At 45.0% G+C, this 25,658-nt stretch overlaps 1 protein-coding gene across 1 annotated transcript in view; it reads right to left on the bottom strand.

The window, feature by feature from the left end:
- cdh23 (cadherin-related 23) overlaps window positions 1-25,658 on the bottom strand; it is a 159,815-nt gene that overhangs the window by 115,975 nt on the left and 18,182 nt on the right. Inside the window, exons 2-4 of the mRNA XM_064318147.1 lie at window positions 18,156-18,298; window positions 17,937-17,984; window positions 16,896-16,988 (exon numbers count right to left, since the gene is read on the bottom strand). Coding sequence (XP_064174217.1) covers window positions 16,896-16,988; window positions 17,937-17,984; window positions 18,156-18,298 — 284 coding nt within the window. The remainder of the gene's footprint in view (window positions 1-16,895; window positions 16,989-17,936; window positions 17,985-18,155; window positions 18,299-25,658) is intronic.

Raw genomic sequence — 25,658 nt, 5'->3', positions numbered from 1 at the left:
GGTCACTGCTGTGCCCACACGTACCTCAGTCCCTGATACCCAGAAAGTGTTCAAATTACACTGCCATTCTGTCCATATCTGAGCCTTGACAGGTTATATAAGGGCAGCAAATATACACTGGCCATATGCACAGTCCCAAGCAGGGCACCAGTACATTTAATAAATTCTGAGTAGCAAACAGATCAGCGATAGAATAGAATAGCTAGCACTTTAAGGTTGTTGAAGTGACTCATACTCCAGGTGTCAATAAGGGTTTTACGTGGTAGAAAACAGCATGCACTTTCAATAATGACTCACTAAAACACATGTGAGTGTTTGCTGAGAAGTTTTGAACTTTTCTGAAAACTACTTTTGTGTTCAGCAAGCTAGTTCCTAGCTTACTTGCTTCCTTTCCTGGCACAAACACTGTAGCTAGGACCCATCATTACACCTCAAAGTCACCCACAGCTCAAAATCCTACTTCCAGGGATACTTCTAACAAAAAATTGCTACAAGGAACATGGACATTAATCATAACATGAAGACAAAAGCACATGTTTCATTCCTGAAATGAGCTCCTTCAATTATTCAGTGTGTTTTGAATCCTGAATCCAAATGTCCTTCACTTTGCACTGCTTCATGAAGGAGCTGATAAATGACAGACATGCTTTGGAGAACCTGTGTGTGTGTGTGTACATGTGTGTGTGTGTGTGTGAGTGTGTGCGCATACGTGTGTGTGTGTGTGTATGTGTGTGTGCGTGTGTACATGTGTCCGTGTGTGCGTGTGTACATGTGTACGTGTGTGTGTGTGTGTGTGTGTGTGTGTGGCATCTGTAAATATAAGTTATTTTCTAAAGCAGCCAGTGACCGAATTGAGAGCATCAGATAAATCAACAGACAGAAAGAGAGAGAGGGAGGGATGAGCACAGAAAAAGGGGCATTCACATTCACAGCGCGGCTAAATTGCTCAGGTTCAGATTTTCAATTATCTTATTTTTTTTTATACATTTCATTTTTTTTCTCTTTTCTTTTTGGTTGTCCCCTCCTCTCTCCATCTCCTCCATCTTTCCAGGCTAGTGGAGAATGAGAGTAAAGTCTAATGGAGCGAAAGTGGACTCCGCCCCACTCTTACAGACACTGATAGAAACTGCCCTTCAGGTGCAGTAAGGACAGGAGAGGGGGGCTTGCATCTCCCCTGCTGCTACGATCATCCTCTGCCTCGCTGTCTGCCTGTGTAGCCACACCCTCATTAACAAAACAAATTATTTATTCTCCGGATGGCTGAACACATGTATGCAGGTAAAAAAACACTGCCACAATCATGCAAGTGCATGCCCACACACACACACGCACACACACACACATAATCAGACTACAGAATAATAAGACTACAGAATCAGACCCAGCCATCTACACACACAGGATGCAAAAATATTCTGACTGACTGTTTTGCTCAATTGAGGAAAATTTGAGACAATCAGAATGCAGGATACAGAAAGTTTGCAATTGTCTCCATCCTGTTTTAGAATGACTATAGTGATGATTTTTCTTGAAGACCACATTTTTAAGTACAGGCCCTGGATTGTGGTAAAATGTACTTGAGTCACCAAATCTCTGTTTGGGTCATTTCTGTACTTAAATGTGCTTAATTTTACACAGACGGTCACATTCATATTTGGCTTTGAAAGAACAAGCTGATTATGCATTGATTATCAAACTGTGGTAGAAATTCAGGGTGTGGTCTAGGGTTTGCCAAATGTAAATTGGTATATGCCTCCCCCATCCCTCATACCCAAAACCTTTCTCCCCCATCTCTCTCTCTGGCCGCCGCCCTCCCCCGGGCTGTCTCTCCCGCACTCAGATGCACCTGTCTGGGCTCTCGAGCCTCGGCTGAGCAATGTTCGATTGTCTGGAGAATCACTCAGGCGTGCAAAACGATTCCACGCCACCGTCCTCACCAGCTGACAGCGACGGTTGCCACTCCTCAGACGCAAGGACGGGGAGGTGGGGGGAGGGATTGTGGGTCATTCATGGGATGGGAGGAGGAGGTGGGGGGGGGGGTCAATTTTTATCAGCATAATAGAGAAACAAATTGTGTCTTTATCTCCTTATCACCCCCCTTCGCCTGCGTCCTCATGCTTGGCTGCGCTCTTACAGCTGTGCTGTTTATTTAAGTGTAAAGGTAATCAACTTTAAAGCGCGGAGGGAAGCGGGACGCCTGATGGCTTTGGGAGGGCGAGGGACAGAGCGGCGGCACGCTTGTTCCGCGGGGACGGAGTGCGTGCGAACGCGTGAGCGCGCGGGCCGCCAGAACGCACCCTTTCTTCCGTTTTGTGGGACGGGACCTGCCGCACGGTAGGCACCCGGCAACCAGGCTCACGCATAATGCTACCATGAGGCTGAGAGGCCATTTTGAGACTGGTCTGGGCCGAAGTCCACCGCAACAGTGCTGAGCCATGCATTAAGGACACCTTCACACCTGGTTTGTTTGGTTGTTTCATTTGAATACAATGGCGGTTCGGTTTGTTTGGAGGTATAATGGAAAGCACTGTACAGTGATTTAATCACAGTCGGCTGTGAATTAAAGCAGCGAAGCTGAGACCGGTGCACGCTGCCGGTTGGCCGTTGGTCAGCACGTAGCATCAAGCAGGCTAACCGGAACCAACATCAATTTTTGCTAATGAATTAAAGCTCGATTGCACTAATCTAAAACATATCTGAAACAAAAGAAAAAAGAAGTCACGCCAGAGTGCGATTTCAGCATAGGAACGCCATACGAGACTGGGCAAGGTGCAAAACGCTGAATTTCATTAAGCCCAATAAAGAAAGCCAGCCTCTCCAGCAGAACACACAAAAAAGTATTTATTTAGTGAAGGGGTAATCAATATGGTAATGAATTCTGCTTACGGTAGCAAAGTGGTAATTCGCAAATTATAGAAATATTCCCATGACCCTGGGGGAAGGGATGGGGGTGGTTCGGGATGTGGTCTGTAGAATCTCTTAAATTGCGATGTGCATCCCAGGAAAGGGCGTTCGATCTGTGGGTGATACTCAAAAGGAGGGATGGAGGTTGCTCGTTCCGGGGAACACACAGTCTTCCCTCAAGGCCACTTTCACTCACTCCTTCTTTCCATTCTGTTCTATCCCGCTTCCCTCCATTTTTTCAGTTTTTAGAGGGGAAATCCATTTTTAATAGAATTAAATGCAAATCAGACAGGAGCTTATTACCATATAAACGGCCAATGCCTAAGGGGGCTAGGCACTCACACTTTATTTATTTTATATATATATATTTCTTTTTTAAACTTTCCCCATAATACACATAATACAAAAACTTTAATCAGCCTAGCATTTTGGTCTGACAGAGACACGAGGGAATCAGATCAGCCTGCTATGAGAGAGAGAGAGAGATATTATAGTATAATCAATTTATTATGTTACCATAATTGCTGTCATTTTATCTAGGCTAGGTATATATACAGTATGTTTCCTCATTACCCAACATTATGAAGCCAATCTACTATTCCTTTACACTGCCAATTAATTACAGTATATAGATACGGCTGATACTACTCAGAAGCAGGATTATTGGTAGAAGTGTAAACTGAAGCAATAACACTTCAGGGAGATGCAGGATTACGCAGAATACACTGAACGTATGCTAGAAAAGCAGACTTAAAGGGCACCCAGGGGAGCCTTCTGGGAAATGTAGTTCACCTTGCTTGAAATTAAACAGGTTTTCTGGAAAGGACAGCAAGTCAATGTAAAAAAAAACAAAAAACAAACAAAAACAAAAAGCAAGACATGTCCCTATTTGACAGTGCTGCTATCCATGCAAGAACAAGGAAGTCAATGGACCTCAAATGGGACAAAAAAAAATGCTTCATAAGTTTTAACATTTTTCTGTTTTTCTTATTACTTTGGAACAGACCCATTGTAGATGCCTTTTAAGCTGATTTAATTTTAAAGAAGCCAAAGAGAGCCAGTTTCGCTATGACAATGATATCTCTGATTACTCTCCAAATGCCAGTGCTTCATACTGTGCACATTAAGGAATGATTTTTTTTTCCGTCTCTATGAAGCTGAAAAGAAAAATGCCCAGAGGTGCAAACATTCAATGTACAATACTAGTAAATTTTCAGCAGAAGGCCAAAAACATATTAACTTAATTTTGAACATAGGTATTTTCTTGCAAAAAAAAGGTTATAATGTAGCCTCAATCTGCAATAGCCATTACTAAATGGGTTTCGCAGGAAAATAAATTCATCACTCCATTATGCTGTTAGATTTCAGTCAATTTAGCTTCCAAGTCTCTTATCTTAAACACAATTCCCCACCCATTTCCCTGCAAAGCCAGGTTTCATTGCTTTAGATTGCCTGCGTTTTTGGTAATGAGTACACAGACTGGGGCTTGTGTTAAAACTCATCAACGCTGGAGGCAATTAGCAAACAAAATCAGCTAGCTGAGATATTGTGATGATGAGACGGAGCAGAGGGAGTCTGGTCTATTCAAAGAGGGCAGAAGCATCAACATCAGAAAAGGCAAATTGGAATCAGAATTAGAAATTGATTAATAGACGAACGAGGGTGAGAAAGTAGAGGAGGGAAAGGATTTCACAAACAGACTGGATAAGACTGGAGTAGCTAGCATCTGTGCCACAGTTGGTCAGTTTGAAAAGCCAAAATTACAAAGAGTTCCAGAACACTCTAAGAGGGGGACAATAATGGCACTAACGTCTAATAACAGTGAAAACGGAGTCTATGAAACATTGTTTTCTTCATTGAACCCTCACAGCGGAACAAATACACACAGCGCTAGGTCTTTTTACAGCTTCTGTGATTACAGTATGACTCAAGATGCCGAATCTGATCCCTGCGTGAAACATGCCAGTTTCTTTTAAAGGTTCATCTTAGAGCATAAATAAGTTATTTCAGTTCACCAGAAGTCTCTTAACTGACACACTTACAGACTCCTCTCGCGGCCTGCACTCATTTTCTCCCTCTCAAATTCAAATTCAAACAATATTGCCAAAAAGGATTAACATAAAGAACAACAGTGTTATCACTCATCACAAATGAATGCTATACATTTTATAAGATCTCCTTCCCTCAAACCTGAATAATACTCACAACAGCAAGAATGGTGATGCAGACCATGCGCTCTTCATCACATCATGTCATTGCCAGTCAAAGCCAGGGCCTTCTCCAGCACAGTAATCCTTCAGCGATAGAGGGGGGCAGTGAACTGAGCTCTAGGGCAGGTTGGCTGAGCCTCTCCTTTAGTCGATCAGAAATGCTTTCTTTGACTCTTCCTCAGTGTCAGTGATCGAATACCCCCCCCCACACACACACACACACACACACACACACACACCTCCAGGAGGAGGTCAGAGGTCACATAAGGTGCATTGATAGCCAAAGGCATCTGTCAAGCAAAGAAATGACATATCTTTCTGATTCAGAGCTCGCTCCCTCCCTCCCTCTCTCTCTATGTACGGAGTTGTGGGCCTGTAGACGCAGTGTTGATGTTTAAGGTGTTTGTCTCTGCTTGCCTCAGGGCTAGGTATCAGAACTATGTTTCTGTGAATGACCCTTATGTATTTCAGAGTTTCTGGGGTGTACATGAAGCTGCTTGCATACTCAGGGATGAGGATCTGTCCATCTTACATGTGGCTGGAGCAGTCTGCCTGAGGGAGCTCTATGTAATGATTGTCAGCAGTGTTGTGCATTTTCTGGAGGGTGCTGTGCATTGTGGGCAATGTATGCACTGTTTGGCTGTGTGCGAGGCTGTGTGTTTGGGTGTAGGTGTGCTGTAGATGTGTGCTGGCTATGAGCATGTGGGGGATGGGAGGGGTGGGTTTATTTTATTTGTATGTGCTTTTGTGCTGATTTTCTTGTGGGTTTTAAAGTGACGTGGTTTACTGAAGGATGTAAAAAGCCTCTGTTACTGTGTGCTATGGTAGCATAGGTGAATTCTTGAATTCAATTAAAATTGAATTGGATTTAATAGATCCTACCGCCAGCTAATGGCCTAGATTCAATCAATATTTGTTCTTAATTTTCTCTAGGTGAAATGCAATCACTGGTGTTTTTTTTCTATACAAACACAGTTTTGCAAGACCAGGAATCACATACAATAAATAACATTTGAACATAATTGGAAATCTCAGAGCCAATGTTGACTGACTCCAGGACAACATCGGTATTAATCCCGGGCTGATTTATTGATTGAACGGCACATGTACCCACTGTTTTACGATGCCCTGCTAATGCAATCCCAGAACTAAAGTGTATCATACTGCGTTGAAATGCCATTCATTCTGGTGTCAGTCTGGCCCTCAATGGACACATGCTCATACAGAAATATCGAGAAGCCTGGCCACAGTCTGGCCTTGCAGAGAAAAAAAATTACAAAAGAGAATGAAGACAAATTAGCTGCAGGAGATGCTAGAGAAAAGTAGGGCTTCAGCACTACAGCAGGGTGTGTATGTGTATGTATAGCAGGGATCATACACTCTGGCCCTCGAATACAAATGCAGCCCTGGTTTTCCTTTTCTCCCGGGTAATTAGTGCTACTGATTGGCCAGACTGTCTTCACACCTGACTCCCAGGCAAAGGGAGGGTGGAAAACCAGCCGTTCTCGGCCCTCGAGGACCGTGAGTTGCTGATCCCTGGTATCAGTATGTATACAGTATGTATTTTTTTCTGTGGTTTAAAGTAGTAGTATTTGTGGTATTATTTAAATATTTGGGTATATTTTTACAGAATATTTGTGGGGTTTGGTAACTTATTATATTATGTAATTTATTGTTTGTTCTTTTTTTTGTTTTGGGGATAGGTGTATTTCTTATCTTGTCTCTCTTTTATTGCTTTTTATTGCCTTGTTTTTCCATTTTTCTTTCCATTTCTTTTTGGTTTACTTATGTTACCTGTCCATTGTCATTGTCCTGTGTCTCTTTCTGCCTCCTAACTGTTAATTACAAGGGGAAAAAAGGTGAAAGGAGTTCTATCTCAATCTTGTCTCCTTCTCCCGTTGTATTGCTTTTTTTTTCTATATGTTTTTGTTTTTCGGTTTCCATTTCTTTTTGGTTTTTACTTCTCTTTGCCTTGTTCCTTGTGTCCCTTTGTCCCTGTCTCTGTCGTTCTCTTCTCGTCTCTTCTGTCGTGTCTCCTCCTCAAGGAAAGAGGAAAGGGAAGAGGAAAGGGGAGCCTGGGCAGTCATTAGAATAACAGCTCTGGGGTGTAGGGAAGTGCGGCTGGCTGTGGAGAGCAGGTGGTACAGCGTGAGAGCAGTGCTGGTAGGAGTGAGAAGAGTGCTATGGCAGCGTGATGAGAGGGCCTGGACACAGGTATCGGTGGACAGTGTAAGAGAACAGGTCCAGGATGAGGAAGCAGGCCTGGCCAGTCAGAGAGCTGGCTGCAAGCAAGAGAGCAGGCCTGGCACAGCGAGAAAGCAGGCCGGCACAGCAAGAGAGAAGCAGGCCTGGCCCAGCGAGAGAGAAGCAGGCCTGGCCCAGCGAGAGAGAAGCAGGCCTGGCCCAGCGAGAGAGAAGCAGGCCTGGCACAGCGAGAGAGAAGCAGGCCTGGCACAGCGAGAGAGAAGCAGGCCTGGCACAGCGAGAGAGAAGCAGGCCTGGCACAGCGAGAGAGAAGCAGGCCTGGCACAGCGAGAGAGAAGCAGGCCTGGCACAGCGAGAGAGAAGCAGGCCTGGCAAAACAGCGGGAGAGAGAAAGCAGGCCTGGCCAGCGAGAGGAAGCAGCCCTGGCACAGCGAGGACAGGCCTGGACAGGAGAGAAGCAGGCCCGGCACAGCGAGAGAGAAGCAGGCCTGGCACAGCGAGAGAGAAGCAGGCCTGGCACAGCGATAGCGGAGCAGGCCTGGCACAGCGAGAGAGAAGCAGGCCTGGCACAGCGAGAGAGAAGCAGGCCCGGCACAGCGAGAGAGAAGCAGGCCTGGCACAGCGAGAGAGAAGCGGGCTCCGGCCCCATCTCTGGGCCGAGCGTGTCCACCAGGCCCCGCGCAGCGACGCCTTGCCCTCTGCTGCCTGCCTCTCCGCTGATTGCCTCTCCCAGCGGGTTGCCGTGTGCTGTGCGTGTCGTTGAGGTGATGATAATTACAGCTTTTGACCGGCCAGCGGGACCCTCGTCCCGACCGGCTCCCACGCGACCGCGCTCCTTCCCCCGACCGAGCCGCAGCCAAATCAGGGCCTCGGCGAGCGGTGGGCAGGTAATGACAGGGGCGAGCGCTCGCCCCGCCGGGGCGCGAGGGCGGAGGAAGGGACGCACAATGCACCCCTGATTACTCCCCGCGCCCCGGGCAAACCCGCCGAGAGAGAGAGCGTCTCACTCCCCTCCTCCGTTTCACGCTCGCCACTCCGGACCAACGGGAGACCGGAACGCACGGCGCGGCGTACGCACAGCCTCGGCGCTGTCGCTCAGGGCACGGAACACACCGGAGAGAGGGGGAGCGAGTCAGGGTACAGCTCTCGGTGCACATTACGAATCGTTCCAACTAACTTGTATATTATTGTTTTCTCCACATTTTCAAATCAATCCATTTCCAAGAGGGAACTGCCAGTTTACAGTACTTTTCCTGCAAATCGGGAATGAAGACCGAAAGAAAAATCAGATTTAGCGTGTTTCTCCACTGCTGACCGGAGTGAACTAATGGTGAAAATGCTTCAGACAGGTTCTGCAGAGAGCCTCAAGAACCAATGGGTGGAGCTAGCTGTAGATTACTGTCATCACATGATTGTCGAATACACACACACTACAACTGACAAAAATGCTATTTGTCTCACCACAGGCTGTGCTCCCCATATCTACCAGGAAAGTTCCAGGACCTAAAACTGCGGAAATTGTGGGGAAAAGCAATGCAGTCTGTGCAGCTAAACCATTTGTTACTGGCAGTCATCATATATTTTTTAAATAACTACTAGCTTGCTAACCATCCAGATTAATATTCACTATTATCTCACCATTACGTGTTAGTTTAGACTAAAAAGATGAGGTGCCAGTTGAATGACAGGTGCTGTAGTATTTCAGAGAGCTAGGGAGAGCAGAGGATTAGGACAAAATAAAGGGAATATTTCAGATGAAGGAAAATGAGAAAAAGGGGAATAGAGAGGACTGGAGGCACAGGGGGAGAACAGTGAAAGATGAATTTCCTCTCCTATCCCTCACTCTCCCTGTATGTCTCTGTCTCTCTCAATTGGGGCTCTCTTGCAGTGTGACAGCCAAAACAGATTTGAGCAAATTGGAAGGGCTATAAAGCTTCATTAAGGCAAATCAAGCCACAGTCAGGGGAACAGGGAAGGGGGAGAGAGGGGGGGCAGAGATGGAAAGAGGGAAAGAGAGATGGAGGAATGGTAGAAGACATAAAGGGAGATTTGCATGCGGCAGAATCGCACGCATTTGAATCTGATGGGGTTTGAGGTAGGCAGGCAAACATTCAGGATTTTTAAAAGCTTCTGACATGCCAATTACAGCCCAGGGATGTCCAATACGCCACACAGCCCCCTCCTAAACACAGCCCTCTCCCTAAGCAAACCACAGGAACACACACAAACACACACACACACAAGCATATGCACACGCACACACGCATATGCACACACACACACATACACACACACACAGACAGGTCGGACAATCACAGTGACTAGTGGTTATAAAAATGTTGTCAGAGCTGAGTAAGAGCAGTATGTGTGGGAAAGAAAGTGTGTGTGACTGCGCTGAAGGATGTGGGGGGGGGAATGGATAGAACTCAAAAGAGCCCAGAAAAACAACAATGGGTTGATTTATTCTAAGAGCAGGGAGCAGGAAAATCAAACTTTAATGGCTTTTGTGAACAGTCAGAAAACTCTCCCCCCTCTCCCTCCCTCCCTTTCCACTCAGTACAGATGGACTCTGAGGCCTAGATGAGGCCACACACACACACACACAGGAACACAGGCACACAAATGGGTAGACAAACGAGCACACACACACACTCACACACTCACACAGAAACACACACACACACACAGGCACACATAACCATATACAAACCAAGGTGCTCTTCATGCACAACAGGATAAAGTAAATGATAGAATGATAAAGGCAGAGGAGGAGAAAGCAGACTGACAGACAGGAGAAGGACATCAATTCCATTTTACCTGCCCTGCCAGTAAAGTAAACAATGCACACAGATTGCCCAACAAACCCTTCATCCGAGGATGACAAGAAGTGCCCATTTTAAACATGGCAGCACCATTCCTGATCTGAAATAATTACAATGCATTACAGTGGGATAAAAACAGACACACACGCACACGGACACACACACACACACACACACACACACACACACAACACCAAATACATCTGCAGCAGACGCCCTGATACCTGGCACACAAAAGGACTGTTTCCTTCTTTCCTCTACAGCATATGATCTCCCCCCTCTCTTGGTTCTCTTTCCATCTCCCTCTCTCTCTCTCTCTCCCTCTCTCTCTCTCTCTCTCTCCCCCTCTCTCTCCCCCTCTCTCTCTCGCAGTCCCTCTCTCTCTGCTGAAAGGTTTAGTGTCAGCTGGAATCCTCTTTCCCCGGCGCAGTCGAGGCTCTTTCTGCGGCCGCGCTTCTCTCTGGCGGCGCAACAAGCAGATTCAATTTCCCCACGGAGATGCGGAAGCGAGGGAGCCAATCAAACGGCAATCCCAGGCAGTTACCCCGCTAATCCGGGTCTCGCGGCTCCCCCCGTCCCGGCGTCTCGGTCCCGTTTCATTTACAGAGGGGTCCCCTTTATAAAAACAGGGGTCAGCGTGCTGGACGCTCGCCGGGGGTGCATTTTTTCCTCGTGATTTTAACCCGTTATCGCAGAGTTCTTTTCTGTCCGTCTCCATGTCTTGTGCGTCCGGCTGTACTTCGAGGTCTAAGACAAATCTCCTTCCAAAGGAACGAAAATGCCTTTTTGTACCACTAATCCAAAATATGCAGGAATCAGTTCTTTTAACACTTGGTTATGCTTAAAAAAAAAAAAAAAAAACATTTGATGTTTAGGGCAATGCACTACAGTGTATAGACGGAACGCATTCCTTTCAGTAATGTTGTCACTAGATACCTATAAAGAAAAACAGATCCCACTTCAAAAATGCACAGTATTATTCCCCATTCAATGCACCTAAATGAACAGAATTTCTATTCGGAAAAAAAGCTAATTTTGAATCTCTAAATGAAATAAACTCACTGGTTTATCTACAACCAGTGAGTCCAAAGCTATTCTGAGCAGACAGCCATCAAATTCTGATAGTTGGAGCTGTGGTTAGAAAATGTGCCATCACACTGTTGGCACTCCTAGAGATTCACATCACCCGTTCAGCTCTCATTGTTGGGAGTCCATTGTTGCCACACCCACCACCAGCAGCAGCAGATCTAATAAGCAGGAGGCCTACAGAGTGTCAGTGTTACAGACTGTTAAAGCTGAGGAGCGAGAAATCACCCCAAACGTACAGGGGAATGTGAGTTTACCTGACGCTGTGACATGCCCAGAATCCGTAAGAATGAAATGAAACAGATCAACCGTTTTCACCCTGAGCTATCTCTTACAAAGAAGAAGACAGAATGCTACACTCCGTTGTGTCCCCTTTAGCCTGCCATGGTATATGTTTGGTTCACACTAGCCTGGGGCATCCTCACCCCACTGCCAGGGATTCAGCAGGGAGGATCCTCAGTGCTCTGTAGCCCTGTAGGACCTCAAGAGAAAAAAGGGCTAGTTTGGAGGTTTGGGGGAAGAAAGCTTTAACACTATGGAGAGGCTTCACTGAAATTATGACCTGCAAATGGCACAGCCTTCACAGTAGCAACCTTTTACATTACAACTGAAGGGCAACTGACCACAGCGGCTGGCGTCATCAAGGTGGCCTGAAACATCTCTATTCAATTTCTTTCCTCCAGTGCTGGACCTATGAGAATTATAATACAGTGTGAAGTGCAAAATACAAATTAAGTCTCCTTTTTAACACCAGGCTTGATAAGATGGGTGAGGGGAAGCGTTCTGATGAGACCAGATCATTGGATTTATTTATTCAAGTAATAATGAATTCATTGTTATTAATTTATTTGATTCATTTTCTCTTGGGGGCTCAGTTGAGATGAACTGATATGAATCCGAAGAAAGTGAACGAGCTCTATCTTTCCGAACCCACAGACGGCAGCCTGCCTGTTTGCTGGTGCTCTATACTCTTCGTTGGCTGGTTTGTGGTTTGATAAGGATTATGACTCCATTATCTCACCGGTAGTAAATTTGTGTGCCAGTGTAAATGTGTGATGCCGCTGGAGCAGCCGCAGGTAAAGCACACTCTCACATTCTCATTCACAGGAGGAACAGCAGAGCCCAGCCTGGGGCTGAACCACACACACCTGCACAGAACCTTTCAGGTTCACTAAAGATAAAATGGAGAACAGTGACACACTAAACACGCACACACAGACACACACACACCCACACACTACATATACAAATACACACACAAAATATGCACACATACACAAACACACATACACAAAATAAGCGCACACAAAATAAGCGTGCACACACACACAATACGCACACACACACACACACTACACATACACACACACACACGCACACACAATACGCACACACACACACTACACATACACACACACATGCACACACACACACACACACACTCACACACACAAAATGTCATGTTTTACCAGACATATTGACACAAAGAGGATGAATGAGTGTGTGAAAATAATCATTCAGGTCTAAACCACTGATCAATGTGAAATAGGGTGCCGGAAAAGCAGGAGTAACATAGAAAAAGGGCTACGTTTAAGAAACTGGTGAACGTGAGAGAAAAGAAAAGCAGAGTTAGAAAGAAATACAGAGAGAGGAGGAGGGAAAGAGACAGATAGAAAAAGAGCAAAAGAGACAGGGTAGGCATAAAAAGTCATGGTTGGTCAAAGAAGGACACTGTGGTCACTGTATGACAGGAGAGGTGGAGACAGAGATGCACTTCCTGCTAGACTGTGAAAAATATTCTGAAATCAGAAAAACATATTTCAGGAAATTTTCTGCAAATCCTTCTGGGGGAAGGGTCAACAGCCCCACTCATTTCAGCTGAGGGACAGTGAGTAACCACCCAGCAAGAGAGAAAGAGAAAAAAATAGAGAAAGAGAAAGAGAGAGAGAAGTACAATGGAAAGTATTTCTGGGATGGGGAGGCGGTGAATGCGTTCACAAAAGTCATTAGCTGTGGCATTTCATAGCTGTATCTGTGTCACTGACACCTAGCCTGGTACACAGCAGGTGGGGAGATGGGGGGGATGGTGGGCAGGAGGGGGGTTCTGGGAAGACTGGCTAACAGCGTCCTTGTTTATTACCCATTCTGTATCCACCACCGCCCCCTCCCCGCGCACACACACACAGACACACAGACACACACACACACACACAGACAGACAGACAGACAGACACACACACACACACACACACCTATACCCTACCCCACCGCCCTCCTCAATTTCAACCATCAGCCACGGCTCTCCCCCACACGGCAACACGGGCATGTCACTCAGCCTCTTTACTCTGTCTCTCTTACACAGATATGCCATGTAGCGCCCGCCCACTCGCACACTGTATTCAGAAGGCTTGTGAAACGTCTCAGTCTCACCCTGTCCTTAAAAGTGAATCTGAAACGCGAGCGCTCCGGCCACACGCTGCTCTGTTGATCTTTTTCCTCGTTTCTGCTGCTTTGTTTATGCGAGGCATTTTAAAATGGCAACGAGATGATTTCAGCTGCGATGGTCTCAGTGCACTATAAATTCATGGCCTCATTACGCCAGACAGAGGCAGTCCACCTGCTACACTCCAACACTGACTTCTGAAGTCTTGCACCATCTTTATGGAGTCACAAATTATCCAAGCAATTAAAACGACACTTCTCTCCGGTCCCGAAGGAGGGAATGAACACTGATCTCAGCCCTTCCTTCTTCTAACTCCATCCCACACATTCCTGTCTCTCTTCAAACCTCCTCCCTTCGCTTTTATCCACTTCCTGTTCTCTCCTTTCAATTCAGAACTCTCTCCCTCTCTCACTTTCTCTCCATCTCCCTCTCTCTCTCTCCCTCCCTCCCACCCTCCAGGCATTCCATTCCATCGCACCGCAGTGTGGCTTGGGAAGTTGTTCTTAGAGTACTATTTTATATTGTGAGGCTGTGATTGGACGATTACCGTGGCATGTCCAATGACTGACAGGTTGATGGAGTGGTGTTGTTGTGCATTTTTGTCAGGAGAGGTTACTTGAGGTCGAGCAGGTAATGACGCCTTAAAATTTCAGGGACAAAAAGTTTGGATGTAGAAGCACAGAAGGGTGCTGTGGGAAGATTGGAAATAAGCTAAACATATTTCTTCCCCCCTCACACCAGGATGCATATCTCAATTTCCCTATTCCCCTAGCTGTACAGAGATGTCAGTACCCACATGAATCTTTGTTAATGAAGAGGTTGCCGGTGTACTGTACTGTACATTATTTCTGCCATGCTAAAACCTGTTATTGCCACAAAATGTCATCCTCAGGAAGAGTAAAAAATATTTGATCTTTCTTATTTGATAGCATCATGGTTTAGTCATGTAGGGGTTTTAAGCAACTTTATTAGTTGTTGAGTTATGAAACACTGACAGGACATAGCGGTGGATTAGAAGTTTCGCTGTGTGTTAGAAAAACAGACTTTTTAATGACACAGATGATATTATGCATCTTAAACTATAATGAGCACATTCACAAATAATGTTTCATTTCTATTGACTGTTTGACTGTAAACACTCCAGAAGTGGTTATCGGGAGAGGAAATATTGGCATGTGTTGCTTGGCAGATTATGACATGCTTATCTGCCAAAAGCAGCCTTTGAGCTACTATTAGGAGAGGCTGAGAACCTACCTTTATTTTATAATTACCTCACGCCCCGTTTTTGATTGTACTGCATGACTAACAAGCACAGCCATTTAAATAAGGATCGCCCACAAGCACCTCATTCCTTTTTTGCTTGATTGCCTGTACGGTAGGACTGTTCGTTGACTTCACAGACATTTAGAAATAAGGAATGTTTTGTTTCCCTTTAAGGAAAAAAAAAAAAAAATTAATAATCGAAATGTGTTATAGAACCAGTTCTCATAATGCCCTTTTAATGTTCAAAGGTAATGCTATTAGACACAATTAAAAGATGAATCAGCTGGCGGACGGGTGATCCCTGCTAAACCTGGAAGCCTTGTTAATCAGGGGAATCACTGGCGGTGTTATCTAAGGGTAACTTACTGATGTCGCTGTGGCGCGCCAGATTGGGCTTCGATTGCAGGCAGGCCTACATCGATTCCTCCGCTTGTAACATCGGTGTGAGATCATTACAATGTAATCTAAACACAATCCAAGAGCTCCGCAGGTTTCTGCAACCTCTTAGATACACCGCGTTAATCCATTGCAAAAAAAAGATCTACATGAACTGACATTTGATCAATTAATAAATAATAAACTTGTTCATTCATAGTGGCCTTGCCTCTCCTGTCTAGCCAGAACGCGCTCAGGGACGATGCGGTCGGTAACATGAACAACTCAAGAGACGTTTTATTTTTCTCATTTGTTCACTCAGTTTTCTGGACCGTATATTAAGAAAGCCATGAGCAGCATGGGGCCTTTGAAGATTTAGTAAAGTCAAGAGTGGGAAGCATCTCTCCATTATCAACAGAGAGTTATACCAGCATACATGTCTTAGATTTTATTTCTGTTTGAAGTCTCCTCTGGGCTGTGCCAATTACCTCCTATCAAGGATTAGACCAGAGAGTGAAGAGAAGCAGATAGAGGGAAGGACATGGTACAGAAAGAAAAGAATAGAAAATGGGAAGAAAGGATAGTGTAAGAAGAAAATAGTAGAGAGAAGAGAAAACAGATAAGGAAAGAAAAAATAAAACAGATGTCCAGAAAAAAACCAACTGTTTTGCGGGATGCAGTGTAGTTTTTAAAACATACAGTCAACAAATGAGAAAATAAAATTGAGCCATTCACATTACCAACTGTCTCATCCCTGAACAGATCCAGCACAGAAAAAAAAAAATAACGATTTAACAGCAAGTGTGGCAAGGTTTGTTTACAACATTTCCTAGGTTAATTGTTTGATTCATTGGATAAAACCCATAGCTAATTTTGTTGTTTCACACAAAGGCATTTTATATAGCATGGATACCCAGTAAACCATCAGCTGCTGACAGTTCATTGGGTGCTCCGGACCTCATCAACAAAAGTCTCAGTGGTGACCGATAAGCGTCTGATGATCCACTACGCTAAACTACCTCTGGAGAGTAAATATGGATGCACACCGCACAGGGTACAGTTTGACCCCCACAGGACAGGCGAATAAGAGCATCAGAGGTCTCCTGTGAGCTAGTGCCATTTCTCCTCCCGCAGCGTCCGAGAGATTGCTCTTAAAACTCCATCCAAAACTACCTTCCTCCCTCCCTGCCACCCTCCCACCCCCACCCCTACCTACCTACCACGGATAGAACATGACCCAGGGTGACCCCTAATCAAAGTTCCAATCCTGTACCCTTCCCCCGTCGTGCTCAGACCACAGAACAGAAGCACGCTCCAGTTGGCGGTCTTCCACTGCAGCCATGCACCGCATTCAAATACAAAAAAGGAGCCACAGCCTGGCTGCAGGGCAGAATAGCCACCGAAAAAGTCAAAAGAAAGGCAACAGAAATATGCACCGAAAGGGACAGTAGAAACAGGGTGAAACTCTACTAGAATGCCGCCGACAATAGAAAGAAAATGTACTACTGGAGTTTGAGGGCATGCTGCCATTCCCACAGTGAGATCATGTTACCATAAACCAGCAGGCTACAGTATGTTGAAAGGTACCTCTGGGATTTGTTGAGCGTAAGGTTGATTGTGGAAGACGGGGGCGTTATCGTTGACATCACCAATCTGGATGTTCGCGATGTTTGTCACCGTCTGGATAAGCACAGAAAAAGGTTTGAGGGAATAATGAATGCATTTCCACCACGTTATCACATCACGATCTGCGTACACAACAGACATTTGTTAAGCCATAAATAATGTCTGAATTGTGGCCAAATGCCTCTGTGGGGTTGTTCTGTCCTGATGTCCACTTGCATAAATATCCCTGTTGTTCTCCCAAGCTCATTCTCATTCTATACTGGGAGTCCGTGCCTCAGTGCATGAGGCAGAGAGTCAGTGTGTCAGTGCGTGAGATAGAGAGTCAGTGTGTCAGTGAGTGAGATAGAGAGTCAGTGCATGAGATAGAGAGTCAGTGTGTCAGTGTGTGAGATAGAGTCAGCGTCTCAGTGCGTGAGATAGAGAGTCAGTGCGTGAGATAAAGAGTCAGTGTGTCAGTGTGTGAGATAGTGTCAGTGCGTCAGTGTGTGAGATAGAGTGTCAGTGTGTCAGTGCGTGAGATAGAGTCAGTGCGTGAGATAGAGAGCCAGTGTTTGGGTGCATGAGATAGAGAGTCAGTGAGTCAGTGCGTGAGATAGAGAGTCAGTGCGCCAGTGCATGAGGCCAAGTGTCAGTGTGTAAGAGTGAGGCAAAGAGTCAGTGTGTCAGTTCGTGAGATAGAGTCAGTGTGTCAGCGCTTGAGGCAGAGAATCAGTGCATAAATGAGTGACGCAGAGAGTCAGTGTGTCAGTGCATGAGGCAGAGTCAGTGTGTGTGTTAGGCCAAGTGTCAGTGTGTAAGTGAGTGAGGCAGAGAGGCAGTGTCTCAATGCGTGAGATAGGGAGTCCGTGTGTCAGTGATGAGGCAGAGAATCAGTGCGTAAATGAGTGACAAAAAAAGTCAGTGTATCAATGCGTGCGATAGCGAGTCAGTGCATATGGGAGTGAGGCAGAGTCAGTGCATAAGTGTGGGAGTAAATGTGTTAGGCAGAGGAGTGGTACTCACCACTTGCAAGTCGCTGATGGAAAATTCCACCTGAATCTCCGACTTTGTCTACAAAAACGTGAAATAAAAAGCCAAACCTTGTTATGTCAATACGTATATATATTCACTATCTATCAAAACTGTTTTATTAAACTACAGAATCTACTGAAGGCTTAAATCCCCCCCCCCACCCCCCCGCCCCCCGCCCCCGCACACCGCCGGCCCCCATTTGTCTCTCACCTCGCGGTCCAGGGGATGTCGAAGCCACACCACTCCCGTGTTTCTGTCCACATTAAAGTACCTTTCTGCCTCGTCCCCCCTCAGTCCAAAGGTCAGGGGCTCCCCTTCTGGGTCTATGCCACGCAGCTGAGCCACAGAGGCACCTGAGGGGGAGACAGGGTTCCGGTCAGCCAGGGAATGCCCCCCCCCCCCAAAAAAGGACAGGGAATTAGGAGCACAGCATCACCACCCATTCAACCTGTGCACTCAGCACAAGCACACTGCAGGTGTCTGGGGCGGGACAGTCTCAAGATTTGGGGGGGCGGGGGGGGGTGTTAATACTGACCTCTTGCCTTGGGCACCCCAAGTTGAGGATCTCAAGAGTTTATTTTATTATTCATTCCCACTAGGTTTAGTCTCATGGGATTGGTAACCAGTTTAAAGAGTTGTTACTGATAGTTATGACATTGAACATATAGCACACAAGAATTTTAGTGTGTGCTTAAAAAAAAAAATAAATAAATAAATAAGCAAAACACACAGTTTTTGCTTGACACCAATTTTCCACGCTCTAGAGACAGCCAGAATACTTGTTAGTGAGATATTCATAAGAGGAACATTCCTGACCTCTTGTCGTGCTTTTCATACAGCATTTACTTGCTTACCAGACGGCCTCCAGAGGAGCTAAAACAGCTTACATTTACATGCTGTCTGTTAATACGGCTCGATAATTATGATGCAAGTTCAGTTCAAGTGCTTTGCTCAAGGGTACAACAGCAGTGTGTTACGACCGACAACCCCCTGAGTTACAATAAGCAGGTAGTCAACAAAAGGGCAACATAAACACCACACGAATAAGAAAAGCACTTAACACAAAACATGACAAATGCCAACATGACAACACAACACACATAACAAAATAAACGAAGACGAGACAGGCATAGAAGAGCAGCATGTGCTAAAGTATGGCCTATATCAGGTCTTCTAGAAAAGGGAGAGCCTACTTACTTAGATAACCTTGTTCTTCAGCATGATAAGCACCTATGCTGATTTCAGCTGTCAGTGTCAATAACCTCAAATAAAAATGACAGAACCCTTAAGAAACAACAAATAAACTCTAAACATGAGACAAACAAACAACCAAAAGGCAGGCCTAGCTTTGCAAAAGAAATCTCTGTGTCCCCTCTCTCTCTTGCATATCCCTCCCCACAGCTGATCCTCATTGGACTCAATCAGGGAGGCCAGCTGAGCACTGGTAATTGGTCCCGTCCACATTTCACACAAACACTGAAGGACAAAAACTGGAAGTGCTTCACCTGGGATTTGGACTTTTAACACCAGAATACAAGCCCACTTCCTTAACCCCTACTCTACACAGTCACCCTAAAAGACGATGATTCTTTTTCAAACGTTTTGTTCTGGTTTGAAGTATCTGCAGCTTTCCTACTGGAACATCCAGGTGTAGAGCTCAGCGGGGTGTAATCATGCATGCTCACTCCAGGGGGCGCTGTCACTGTGAGAGTCCAATTAAAACAGGTCCCGAGTGTTTGAATGCACCGTTGCAGTCTGTAACTTCCCGTTCACCCCCCCCCCCCCCAAAAAAAAGCTGAAAAGCGGCAGGTGCACTGCACTCTGGGAGATCGGTCGTGTGACATCACCTGCCAGACGCATGGTTACCAGGCCGTTACTCTGCACAGCCCGAATGCTGAATCATGGATTATGCAGATCTGCTTACACCCTATTCACAGCTTATGAACTCTAGCAGGCAATAATGCTGTGGGATTTCTTATCCAGTGAAGAGTCCATCAAAGCATCACAACGGCCAGCAGAGAGTCTTTTTAGAAAGGTTCCTAAAATACTCAAATCAAATGAAAAATGGATTTATATCGTGCATTTCACAAACAATTGTCACAATACGCTTCACAGACAACTCTGACCTAAACCCCCACAGGAGCAAGCCAAAAGCAACAGTGGCAAGGAAAAACTCCATGCGGCAGATAAGAAGAAACATCTAAAGAAACCAGGCTCGGGGGGAGGGGGAGGGGGGCACAAAACAAGCAACATAAAGAATAAAAACAAAGAAAGATGTAGGTACAAGCAGACAGAGCCATGGTAAGGAGATCAATCAAACAGAAACTGAATGTGGAGAGGAAGTGGGACCACTTCAGTGTTCACTGATTCTAAAAATCGATCAGTTTAGAAGGATAGCCTTGTGACAGGAACCCATGAACTGCAGACTAAAGTAATGAGTGAAGTGCTTTGGATTGTGGGCCGTGACACATGTGAACAAATAAAACACAAGTCAACGTGCTCCAGAATGTGCAAGTATATCTACAGTTAAATGCAGAAGTATCGGAGACAGACAAATTTTTCTAATTTTTGTTATGGCTCTGTACTCCAGCGCATTGGGCCTGAAATGAAACAATAACTATGAGGTTAAAGTGCACACTGTCAGCATTAATTTGAGTCTAATTTTACATTCATATCAGGTGATCCTTGTAACAACTGTAGCTCTTTTTTACATAGTCCTGTCGTTTTAGGGGAGCAAAAGTAAATGGACAAATTAACATAATCTGAAATAAAAACTTCACATTTAGAATTTAGCCAAAAATACTTTGAATTCGATAACTGCCTGAAGTCTGTGAGCTATAGACATAATCAGACACTGGGTACCGTCCCGTGCTCTGCAAGCCTGTACTGCAGCCATGTTCAGTTCCTGTTTTTTTTCTGGAGTGTTTTGCCTTCAGTCTTGTCTTCAGAAAGTGAAACACACGTTCAATTGGATTTAGGATATGGGATTAATTTAGCCCGTCAAGAAAATTGCACTTTTTTTTGTTGCTTTAGCAGTATGTTTGGGGTAATTGTCCTGCTGCAAGGTGCTGCAATGTCCAATGAGTTTAGAGGAAATTGGTCAGATCTGAGCAGGTAAACACTTCAAAATTCACTCTGCTGCTGCTGTCAGCACACACATCATCAATGAAGACGAGTGAGCCAGTTCCAGTGGCCAGCCATATTGCCCAAGCCACAACACTCCCTCCACCACATTTCACAGATGAAGTGGTATTTTGGGTCATCAGCAGTCCCTTTCTTTCTCCACACTTGGGTACCGGTTAATATTCATGTCATCTGTCCATAACACTTTGTTCCAGAATGCTACAGATTTTCAAATGTACTTTTTAGCAAACTTTAACTTGGCCATTCTGGTCTTGAGGCCAGCGGTTTGAGGAAAACCCTCTGAGATTATGCTGGAGTAGTCATTTCTTTGTCGTAGTCTTTGACAAATGCAAGCCCACATCTTGGAGAGTGTTATTGAGCGGTTGAACAGGAGTTTTTCCACACAATTGAAAGTATTCTTTGGTCATCCACTCTTTTGGTTAAAATAATAACCTAAATGGTGTGCTAAATATTCTGAATGGGGAATGAAAATAAACTAACAAATGAAAGAAGAGAATTTATATTAAGAATTTTGTGAAAGCCCTTCTGTACAGTTGTTGAGTGGGTACTGCCCTGTTAGTCTGTCAGCATGCAGGCTGGATCGGGTTATATCAGAGACAGCTGGAAAGACATCTATACCATTACCTCTCCTTTGGCCTGTGAACACACAGCCGTCAAGCAAACCCATACTCTCAGTCTCTCTCTCTCTCACAAGCATAAACGCATATGCATGAAAACACGCATGGATGCACACATACATACAAACACACACACACAACACAAATTCATATACACATACGAACGCACACATATGTATGTATGCACACACACACACACACACACACACATACACATATACACATACACACACACACACACATACACATATATACACACACACACACACACATACACATATACACATACGAATGCACACATATGTATGTATGCACACACACACACACACGTGTACACTCATACACTACCCATATGAAGAACAGTGAGCTTAATTGGAGCTGCAGTGGTCACAGGGGTCATTCATCTGTTGAGTTGGGGTGTGGAATGCAGAAAGGTTGGCTAATCAAACCCAGGTGCAAACAGGCATTATAAAAGCCACCATGACAAAAATAATTGCAGATTCAAAATGTGAAATTAGAGCACGTTTGCATTGCAAGCGACAAAATTATTGTATTTAATTTCCATTTTATTGCCATAAACACTGCATGAATACACACACACAAATGCACACACGCACCAGACACATTTACAGATACATGCATACACACTTAATGCGCACACACTTATGACCGTTATGCAATTAAACAGTGGTATGGTAGAGGTGAAGCCATACTCCCTTCTGTACCAACTCTTGTCAGTTTTCAGCCAAGCCAAGGAACACAAAGACCAATTAAGCTGCACAATCACACGCCCCTTTCGTTTTATTAATACACTACATTTTCCCATAAAAGAGAGGAAAAATGACTAATTAATAAGACGATTTATGAACCCCGCTCGCCGTTTCTAATGAGATTTATGCAAATTTAGTTGCTTTCAATGTGAGTTATAATTTGGTTGAAGACGGAGCAAATTAGGCATTTTAGTACCTACTCATTAATAATAACTATTTTACCCCTACAGACTTTCACCGGCTCAAGCCGCAGACAGGAAAAATGGACACTGCGTGCCGCCCGAAATGCAAGCGAAAATGAACAGAATTCTTGCACGCGGCTCCCGCTAACAGCCCCGTTCATACAGGAAGTTACAAATGCTATCTTGTCCATCTCCAAACTGAGGCTGAGTGGAATATGTTTCTTACTGTTATTGTTTTCACAGCAACACAGAAGGAGAGAAGGAGGGTAAAGAAAATGAGACCGGAGTATTATTTGTCAGGGATTTGGGGGGGGGGCACAGGTGGAGAAAGAAATATGATGCAGAGACAGTGGTAGGAGCTAATGAAACTTTGCTTGGATAAACTGTGTTTGTTTGTGTGTGTGTGAATGTGTGTGTGTGTGTGTGGGTGAGAGAGAGAGAGAGAGAGAGAGAGAGAGAGAGAGAGAGAGAGAGAGAGAGAGAGCGAGTAGAGTTTGAGTACTTGTGGACGCAATGCAGAGCTGACTGTCGAAGCTTATCTGTAGCACTGAGGCAACCAGCCCTTTCCTGACAAACGATGCCATTTAGCACACAGTGACGGAGGCATTACAGTTATGAATGATACAGCGCGTATTAAAAGGCTAAAACCCACCCCACCACACAACAACCCAACACACCCCACCACACCCCCCCCCACACACACACACACACACACACTCACACTCACACACTTCCCCCCACACCCCGACTCCATACCCCCTGCACTCCTGAAAAGAGCGATGAGGTAGGCAGTGCTATCCGTCTCCCTTCAACAGACTGAAAACACCTCAGCTCCTCTCCTCCCCTCCCTCTCCTCCCTTCTCCAATCCTCCCTTCAACAGACTGAAAACACCTCGGCTCCTCTCCTCCCCTCCCTCTCCTCCCTTCTCCAATCCTCCCCTCCCTTTCTTCTCCCCTCTCCTCTCCTCCCTTCTCCTCTCCTCCCCTCTCTTCTCCTCTTCTCCTCTCTCCTCCTCTCCTCTCCTTCCCTCCCTCTCCTCAGCAGGGCAGAGAGAGGCAGAGCTGGACCTGGTCTTTTCGCCTATGCTCGGACGGGACAGGGTGCCACAGGGCAGAGAAAGCGGGGCAGTTTGAGTAAGACACTGTGGGGCAGAGTAGGCGGTGTTTCCCACAGGTTATTAGTGGTGAGTGACCTGTTCAGGAAGGAAGATATACAATACAATTTCATAAACAGCACAGACAGTATGTTTGTACTGTTTATTAAATTGTTTTGTAACTATTAAAGATTATTGCTCAAAAGATCACATTGTGTTGGGACTTTTATTAATTTTTGTGGACTTTTATTTATTTATTTGGCCGCAGAAGAAATCACATTTTGTGTTCGGGAACTTTATTTATTTATTTATATTTTGTGTGAGGGCAATTTTATTTATTTATTTGGCCGTGTCTCCAGATGAAAATGAAATCTGCACGGCACTTTTCACGTCAAGTTGTACCAGGGAGAACGAGCAGAATGCAAAAAACCCACAATTTTGCTATGCTTCTCAGTTACAGAAAATTCTCCATGCTGTCAGGTGACAGTAATCTTAGCTATCCGGCAACTGCGGTGATTTCTCCTCCTCCTTCTCTTGCCTTCTTTTTTTAAAAGAAGAATTTTTCTATACTCATCTCTGTCAATGGTGAAAAGTTAATGTTTTCATTAGCTATCTAAGCTAACACTAGCTGGGTGAACTTGAGTTGCTTATAGAAATAAGCAACTCAATAACAAAAAATCTTTTTGGGCGGGGGGAAATCTATCTATAAGGGCAAAGGGCAAAGAACGCGGGACAATCGGAAAAGGGTGGGGCAAGCAGGGCAGGCTAGCATGCGACTGCAACCTTCTTGTGAGATTAAAGGTTCATTTATCACCTAAAACATTGTCCCTTTCCACTGCAGGCACATTTAGGCTAGGGGAAATGGATTGATTAAAAAAGAGAAAGAAAACAGAGAGAGAAAGTAGCGATGTAAGCATGCACATAGTTCATACAGTGTAATTGCTGACTTTGTCACACTTGCTTCGGCAACGCTGCACAATGTCATTCCGATAAAGAAACTTGGAAAAAGGAATTGAGAGATAAAAAGTGAGAACCTCTTTTGATGTCTTTTTTATTTTGACATCCAAATAGGATGTTTTTTAAAATAAAATACCCTCATATTTACAGTACAGTATGTACGTTACAGTATCTATGTAACAGTATGTATACATAGTATTATAGTATAATTAACTTTTATACATCATACTAATTGAAAATGAAAGAACATCCACTGCTGTTACAGAATACACTGCGACTCACCACCACCAAGATAAACAAATAAAGTTTTGAAATGAGAAACAGTAATACATGGAAAACTAAGAATAAAATGACACAACAGGGAACTCTCTTTTTTTTGGTGCTTCTGCTAGAGGTGGGACAGTGAGTGTAACTCACTGACATCTGTCCCGTACCGATCGATACACCCCTCCCCCCCGGCAGCTGGGGACAGGGGCAAGGGGGTCTCCCCGGGACACCCTGTGCTTTATTGACGTTGATGACCCCGTGGCCCAGATGGTCAATTTGGGCATTGGGAGCACCGGTGCGAGAGGAGATTTAGAACTGCCGTCAAGGAATTCAGCCCTAAGGTGGGGGCGGGGGGCGGAGGGTGAGAGGTGGAGAAGAGTCAGGGGTTGACTGAAGGCAGGTGACACCATATAATCTGAGCTGAATAAGACATACATAAATATTGATGGCCTGTCCTGAACCATGAAAGTTTGTGCAGATGATGTAATCTAAACCAAAGGTTGATGAGTCACTTACCTGTCAATCAAACCAGTGGCAGGATCACTAAAGAAGGTAGGCTAAATATCGTCCCTTTCCAGTACTAAACAAAAAGCAATCAGGCGGATAGGTCTGCTGATGGTTTTTGTTCTTTTTTTGCCTTTGGGTTTGCACCTATTTCGTTTAGGAATTGGAATTATAGTTA

Source organism: Anguilla rostrata, chromosome 18 (genome assembly GCF_018555375.3).
Source record: "Anguilla rostrata isolate EN2019 chromosome 18, ASM1855537v3, whole genome shotgun sequence".
NCBI classification, from domain to species: Eukaryota; Metazoa; Chordata; class Actinopteri; order Anguilliformes; family Anguillidae; genus Anguilla; species Anguilla rostrata.
This window is presented reverse-complemented; position numbering and strand designations above follow the sequence as displayed.